This window comes from Leptodactylus fuscus, chromosome 10 (genome assembly GCF_031893055.1).
Source record: "Leptodactylus fuscus isolate aLepFus1 chromosome 10, aLepFus1.hap2, whole genome shotgun sequence".
Classification (NCBI taxonomy): domain Eukaryota; kingdom Metazoa; phylum Chordata; class Amphibia; order Anura; family Leptodactylidae; genus Leptodactylus; species Leptodactylus fuscus.
The window spans coordinates 42,107,462-42,115,702 of record NC_134274.1 but is presented as its reverse complement, the minus strand read 5'-3'; the positions used below and the strand labels follow the sequence as shown (position 1 = coordinate 42,115,702).

Sequence of the window (8,241 nt, the reverse complement as noted above, 5' to 3'; positions counted from 1 at the left end):
GCACACCGTAAACTCCTCTCTCGCGGGCCTTCTCCCGGGCCACCCAAAGCCATCTCGTGCGCCCTCTCCTCCCGTGTGCCCCCCAAACCCCTCTGCCCTGGGCACCCCTCCAATCCCCTCTCCAGTGCACCCCCTCTCCTGCGCCGCCCTCTGACCTCCTAAACACCTCTCTTGCGCCCCCACGGTTGGCCCCCACCCTACTGTCCCCCGGGGTACTTACACAGCCGACACACCCGATCCACTTGTCGGGCCCCGCAGAGCCAGGGCGCGTGTCCGCGTCGCTCCGGAGCTGGGAGTATGTGCCATCTTCTCAGGGGCGCAGGCTTTCCACACCCGATTTACTTGTTGGGCCCTGCACAGCCAGGCAGCATGGCAGCGTCGCTCTGTAGCTGCAAGCCGCTGCCATTTTCTCCAGCTCGCACATTGTCCATCGGCCCGCCCACAGATTGAAGCGAACCTATCGGTGCCCGGCTGAAGGACCTGGGGTGACATCATCTCGGGTCCTGCAGCGGAGCCAGAGCATATGTTCACCACTAGCGCTCGGGATTTCGGGGCATTGTGCGGCATATCAAGTAGCCTATATTTCCTTCCCGCTTACCAACTACGTATGTGTCAAATCTCAGCCAAATCTGCCCAGCCGTTTGGCCGTGATTGAGGAACAAATGTTTATATTAGTAGGATAGGATAGGATAGAATAAATAAATAATATATGTCTAGATGGGACAGATGGCATACAGATGAATTCCATAAATTCACAGCGGCAAAATTCACCCCATATAGTGTTTAACATTGTCGATCAGCCACAGATTTCACCCTACACATTGCAGGTTGATATCGTTAGAAAAAAAAAAAAAAAAAAACATTGCATAAAGGCGTAGTCCAGGTTTTGCTTTATTAGGCCCTAAATATGTAGTAGTTAGGGGACCAACAGCTGACGGACACACGGATCAGCCGTACACGGCCACTTCTTATACAACACTCGGAGTCGGATGCAGTTGACTGTGTCTTCTGTATTGACTTGAGCTGCAGTACCAGTGCGCAGCCACTATACGAGCATCGGAAGCAGCTGATCCGCACAGGTCCGATCCTGGACAAACCCTTTAAATTGGTAAACTGTCAATTTATACCTCATATGGATCTTTAAGCAGCCTATGGATTTAGTAAAAAGTTACAGAACTATAGGTCAATGCCTATTTTGGTATGGTAACAGAATTTTTTTTTTTTCTCATTTTTCCTGCTCTGGATATTACTCCAGCTTGTATTGCATTAAATTACTATCAATCTCCCATCATCATTGCTAAAAATCCTATTGCTAAAAAGACTATTTGGATGCTACAAACCGCACCATGTGAGCATCCAAGCTGCAAACCTATCCTGACACCAGGACATTAGTACTTGATAAGATTAGGTCAGGAGATTACCAAGGCTCTGGATAACGTTGCAAATCTCTGAGCCCTATTCAGCTTTTGACCAGCTTTGGCTCACTTAGTAATATACACAATACGAAGTATTCAGAGGATTAATACCATCTCTCTAACCTACAATGGAGACCTACCCCACAGCTCCATGTAATTCAAGACACCATGCAAAACGGGAACTGCCTTCTAAACAAAGTACATCTAAATCGTAACATAACACAGAACACTGCGTTACAATTCTGACTTTTCATGTGTATGGGTGCCACAGTATGACACCCACAGAAGACTCACTATGTGGGGTCCTAGGATTTTGGTAAGATCACATGGTGTGTTTTACTTGCTGACGAATATGGTCTCTTGGGAACCTGAGTCCAGTGCAGCGTTCAGGGATCCCTATCAGTCAGCAGCTTTTGGTAAATCAGTATCATTCCAGGCTTGTTGGCTCTGCCAACTGTGCTAAAAGCAGCTGACACATCGGATATCCCAGGGTGAGGGCTAAAATGCTGCTAGTGCAACTTGTGTGCTTAGGGGGTGTACAGTGGCTGCTGTCAGTGCAGACTATAGCTTATTAGATGTCCATAAAATGCTACTACTTAAGTAAACAAGCATTGTAGAGACGTTGCACAGCATTAGAAAAGCTTGGCTGATTTGTTCCAAAAACAATGACACGTCTTACAGGTTATTTGTGGTACTGCAGCTCAGCTCCATTCACTTCACTGTAGATGAGTTGCAGTACCACGCTCAACCTGGCACTGGTTCTGTAAGAAAGCAAATGTTTTGTCTAATCCTATGCATCCCTAATTTACTAATACTAGCAAATACTTTAGCAATTCTGGAGTATCTTCTCTTAGGCGGGGTTCACACTACCGCTGCTGTCTGCCCCGGGGTTGTATCCGGGAGTCAACTCAGTTCTTCCATGTACCCAGAGAATCAGGAAGGCCTAGATGAATTGAACCACACACTGTTTGCTTGCTCCCTGCCTTTCCTTAAATTTTTGGGTCCCCAACCGTTCTCGGCTAACAAGTGCAGGTGTTATTTAAGCCCTATAATGTCAGAAGGGCATTGTCAGGTGTAATTCACAGCGCCAATCAGAGGCAGCCATTGTCTGAGATCAGAATTGCACCCCTTGTCTGCTCCTGTCTGACACCGCCATGTCCCAGTCATGGGACTGCTCAAATCACCGACTGGTAGGACTCCCAAAGATTCAACATGCCATCACCTCTAGGGTAAGTTTACACAGGGTTTTTTGGTCCGGAACCTGAGGCGGAGGTCGTCACAGGATCCGGACCAAAAAATGGGTAGCCGCAATTGAATGCTGGTGCACTGCACCGCCATCCAATCACGCACTCCGTTCTGGATTAGACCCAATGAATGTGCCTAGTCCGGAGTAGGAAGTGTCTTCAGGCCGAATCGCGAGGTGACTCCGCCTGAAGAATGAGCACCTCGCTTCTTTTTCTGGGAGCCGGAACGAACGGCTCCCTGAAAAAAGATCTGACCGGCTCCCATTGATTTCAATGGGAGCTGTCTTTTTGGTCAGGATTTTCAGGCGGATACGGCCTCAAAATCCTGACCAAAAAACCCCATGTGAACTTACACTTAGAATACATAATACATATGCAAGATTTTTTTTTAATAACATTTGCATTTAAGGGTCCATTCACACGGAGTAACGCCGGGCGTGTATTACAGCCGTACACGCCGGCGCTACGGCAGACTGCCGAACACTTCCTATTCACTTCAATGGGAGCGCTCGTAAACGCCGCTGTTACGAGCGCTCCCATTGAAGTGAATGGGAAGTGATCGGCAGTCTGCCGTAACGCCGGCGTGTACAGCTGTGATACACGCCCGGCGTTACTCCGTGTGAATGTCCCCTAAAAATGGATAGCCAATTTAACGGGAGACCGTCACCAGGTTTGGGGCCCCTAAAGTAGTAGCACGTTCCTATCCTGCAATTTCCATATCATTCATAAAACTTGTGCACATCAGAATTTATTTTATGATTCTTCATATATTTTCTGCACGGTAAAAAAAAATGTCATCTTCATGGCTGTGGAATGGAGAAGATGGCGACTAGATTTCAGATGTCAACTATATTAAATTGGTTCGACGTACAAATAGAATAGGAATGTGTATAGGAATCAAACCAAAAAACTAGAAAGCACAAAAATCCTTCTACGAAACCAAATTTCCAAGTTTTCCAAGTCATCTGTCAGTCCAGAAAGAGTATTGTCCTGCAGTTCTTAAGTTTGGATATTCTGCGACGGCCCATCGCCAGTCATCCAGATACAGACGCCGCTGCTTCGTTTTCCAGTCTTCATGTCCCATTTTGTGCTTCCCCTTACCTCTGACTGAGATGGGACACAACATATATTAAACCCACTAGAAGCAAGCCACGGAAACCCATCATTAGAATGAGGAAAAGAAATAGGATGGACATGACGGGCTCCACCACCTGGTTGCCCAGGTTCCAGCGTGGAAAACCCATATTCACCAGCTGTTGGTTAATGTCAGAGAAAGGTGAGCGCCCTTCTTGCCTGGCGCCATCTTGGGGAGCCTGCTGTGGACCCGCTCCAACATTGCCTACAGTGTTAAAAAATCCCTGTACACAAAGAGATGAAACAAATATTTATTGTAGAAAACAAGGTGTGGGTCTTGCACATATACAGGGCACATGTCACTAAACAATTAGACCAAGGCTCAGTGATTATACCACTCCTATTACACCTCCTGGCAGTGGATTACATATCCAGCATGCCCCAAACTACAACCCAAGATTGTCTGAACCAAATAGAAGATAAAAATCCATAGGTACGCATTCACCCGAGTGTCCACTGTCATGCCAGTATAGGTCAGTATTCTACAGAATAAAACACACCATGTGGTATAAGTTTTTCTACCAATGGAAGCCCATGGGTGACAGATGCCACGGTGTGCCTAGACAGTGTCATCCCTCACATGTCGTGAAATCTTGAAATACACCCCCAGCCGTCACCCTAGTAGCCCTATGTTGCATTCAGATAGCTTTAATGCAACAGCATTAGGGTCGAGCGATCGGGAAAGATCGGATCCCGATCGGCGATCGAACAAATTTCACGATCGGGATTAGCTGGAAAATTATAGAAAATCAGATTTTAAAAAACGATCCTGAAATCTGAACATCGGCTCAACCCCACTCCATAAACATAAAGTAACTAGGGTTTGAGCGATCAGGATTGGGAAAGATCGGATCCCGATCTATGATCGAGCAAATTTCACGAATTGGCTGGAAAATGATCGAAAATCGGATTTTAAAAACGATCCTGAGATCTGAAGATCGGCTCAACCCCAGGCAGCACTTTAGTATTCATAGGATGGCATATTACGTGTTTAGTTGGATAAATACTGTGCACTGCAGCTGTAACATGGGATGCTAAAATGGCCACATTACAGACTTTAAGTCCCTGTACTTCCAATGTGGGGCCATGTTTGCGCTCAGAGCGACATCCTAGTGCCAGGGTAGACAACATTCGGCACTCCATCTGTTGTCAAACTACAACTCCCAGCATGCATACTTGCCCTGCTGCTCTTGGAACTCCCATGGAAGTGAATGGAGCATGTTGGGAGTTATAGTTTCACAGCAGTCAGAGTGCCGAAGGTTGCTGACTCCTGTCCTAGTGCATTCCGTTACACATTCACATCTATGGAGGCTTCCGATCCATTCTTTTCTGTATCATCCGTATCAAACTCAGCCCCACACCAGAAACATACTCGGTTGTGTGCAAGGGGTCGGCTATTAGGATGTCCTCATTACCAGGCACAGGGCTGTACATTCTGTAGTATGTGACTACTACCGCTCGTAACTCCGTCCCATTCACTCGGACACCAGCAGTGCCACACACCCAGGCTGTACAAAATGTTATGTACTGTATCTGGCAAACAATGAAGAGACTATGGATTCATGTGCCCATGAGATTTCCAAAAATTGCAACTATTTACTAGCCTTGGAGGACACACAAGGCCTCTTACCTGGCGGGCATTGCTGCGCTGGGTGTTTGCCCTGACCCGAGGGTCATCATCTTGGACAATTTCACCATTTGCCAAAATTCGCACCATTTCCTTTTAGGTAGCTTTGAAGTTCAAGGTATCTGATGGAAACAAAGACAGAGTTATAAGGCCATTGCTATGTAGGGATCGTAAATGTTATCTGTATTCTGTGTAGATGGATAATAAATAAAGAGCGAACAAAACAAACAACATCCTGGAACCTTAAACCGCAACCGTTTCACTTTTTTTTGCTACTGTGTAGGCGGAAATGTGATACATTCTGGTTTTTCCTAGCTATTAAAGGGGTTTATCAGCTTATATGATTGATGTGATGTTCTATCCTTTGGGTAGGTCATCAAAGAGGAGTAGGGGACTGACTTAGAACAACGGTCTGAAGTGACAATGGAGCTCTGTGAATATCGCGCCAGCTTATGTATAGATGAGGGGTGTCTGACATGCGCTTATGTCCCTTTCTGTATAGTTTGTTGTGTCACTTATCTCCTTCTATGTTTAGTTAGGGATATCTGCCAGCCGCTTATCTCCCTCCATGTATAGATGGTGACAACCACTTCCTTCCTTGTATAGCTGTTGTCTGGCAGCCACCTATCTTCCTTCCTGTATACATGGTGGTGTCTGCCAGGCACTTATGTTCCTCAATGTATACTTGGAGGTGTTTGAAAGCGGTTTATTTTCCTGACAGTCGCTTATCTCCCTCCATATATAGTGGGAGGAGTCTAACAGCCACTTATCTCTCTCCATGCATAGTGGGAGGAGTCTGACAGCCGCTTATCTCTCTCCATGTACTGTATAGTGGGATGAGTCTGACAGCCGCTTATATCCCACCATGTATAGTGGGATGAGTCTGACAGCCGCTTATATCCCACCATGTATAGTGCGAGGAGTCTGACAGCTGCTTATCTCTCTCCATGTATAGGGATATACTACTTGATGATATCTCACAGGGCAGACTGTATATACACAGTACATGGATACACTACATCTCCTACAAGTTCTAGGCGGCTGCACCTGTTAGGAACCTGTTGGGAGTTGTAGTCCTTCCTCAGCACAGGTTGCAGGTGGACATGTTGTATACCCTGCGTGTTTGTGCGCACAGCCACCTGTACATAGTACATAGCTACCATAGTGCCACCTCTACATAGTGCATAGCTACCATAGTGCCACCTGTGCATAGTACATGGCTACCATAGTGCCACCTGTACATAGTGCATAGATACCATAGTGCCACCTCTACATAGTGCATAGCTACCATAGTGCCACCTGTGCATAGTACATGGCTACCATAGTGCCACCTGTGCATAGTACATGGCTACCATAGTGCCACCTGTACATAGTGCATAGATACCATAGTGCCACCTGCACAAAGTACATAGCTACCATATTGCCACCTGTACATAGCTACCATAGTGTCACCTGTACATAGTGCCACCTGTACATAGCTGCCATAGTACCAGCTGGGCAGTGCCTATCCGCCCGGCTCAGTCCTAATCCGCCCATACTGTCCTCCGTGCTTACCAGGCAGGCACTGCTTCTCTCCGGCCACTTCCTGCAGCTCTTCCCCAGCCCAGGCTCACACACACAGGAAGCAGGGCCGGGCTTGCGCAGGGCACGGCTCTCACTACCTTCCATGCTCCAGAGCAGGGCTCAGTGCTGCCCTCTGCCGGGGCCTCCTGCACTGACATAGGCGATGTGTTATTCTGCTTGTGCTTCTACGTCACTGCTCTGTAATACAACATGGCAGCTCGGTAATGTGCAATGTCTGCTGTGTATCTGCGGGGTGAGGAAGAAGCCCACAGTCTTCAAGGATGCAAGCTTCATAGCAGCTAAACTACAGCAGTAACCCTAAGGGCTAGTTCACACGAGGCGCGGAATGGCGGATTTTGGTCCTGATTGTAATGCGGGAAGCCGCTCCAAAATAAGACCAAAATGCACCTGCCGCTGCTTCCCGCTCTGGAGTAGGCCCAAATGAATGGGCCTAGCCGGGAGAGTGCTGCCGCGAGGCGGACGCCGGGGCTGAATCAGCCACAGAATCCAAAAGGGCAGCTCGCTTTTTCTGTGAGCGGGAACATACTGCTCACGTAACAACATAAGCTACCAGTCTACATAGACCTCTATTGTGAGAGGGCAGATTCTGACGTGGATTCAGCACCAAAATCCGCAACCTCTTGCCCCGTGTGACCGAGGAGAAAGAGAGAGAATGCTGCAAATTTAGCTCCACCCACTTCTACATTGACTCCGCCTATTCACATTTTATTTATATAGCGCCGACATATTCAGCGGACTTTACAACTTGTACGGTTCAAGTACAGACAAATAATATACATTACGGGGAAATGGTCAAAGTCAGACGGCCATGCAAATTCCTTGAGGCTGTCCTTGGCAGAATTCAAACCAAAGACGCCAGCATTGCAAGTGGTTATCTGTAGTGCTAACCACTGAGCCACCAAACCACTGTGCTGCCGATGCATTTTTTTCAAAACAGCGCTGCGGGACGCTACGTGGGGCCTTACCCTAGGTCTGCTTTTTTTAACTGATGTTTTTTTCTGTCCATCAGAAAAATGAACACGTGAATATGCTCATTGTCACTCATTGTTTACTGTCACATTGCTGTCATGTGCATCAGGCCATACTAAGAGGGCTCCTGCAGGAGGCAGCTATAGGGTTGTCACACAAAGGAGCAACATTCTGACAATCCTATACAGCAAGGGAGCTCATAATCCTAAAGGCGTCAACATTTCTAAGCTTACAATTATTAAACTGGAGGTACACTTATATTGAAGTG

The 8,241-nt window shown here is 47.2% G+C and overlaps 1 protein-coding gene across 1 annotated transcript; it reads right to left on the bottom strand.

The window, feature by feature from the left end:
- Positions 1-3,406: 3,406 nt before the first annotated feature.
- FAM241B (family with sequence similarity 241 member B) lies at positions 3,407-7,095 on the bottom strand. The gene is made up of 3 exons (XM_075258626.1): positions 6,975-7,095; positions 5,424-5,542; positions 3,407-4,017 (listed from the first exon to the last, which is right to left on the bottom strand). The coding sequence occupies exons 2-3, from the start codon at positions 5,508-5,510 to the stop codon at positions 3,757-3,759; spliced, it is 348 nt and encodes a 115-aa protein (XP_075114727.1). The 5' UTR covers positions 5,511-5,542; positions 6,975-7,095; the 3' UTR covers positions 3,407-3,756.
- Between the last annotated feature and the right edge of the window lie 1,146 nt (positions 7,096-8,241).

Coding starts and splice junctions, on each gene's coding strand:
- FAM241B (XM_075258626.1), bottom strand. CDS start 5,510: ATGGTGCGAATTTTGGCAAATGGTGAAATTGTCCAAGATGATGACCCT. Junction 4,018..5,423: donor AGCGCAGCAATGCCCGCCAG/GTAAGAGGCCTT, acceptor CTTTGTGTACAG/GGATTTTTTAACACTGTAGG.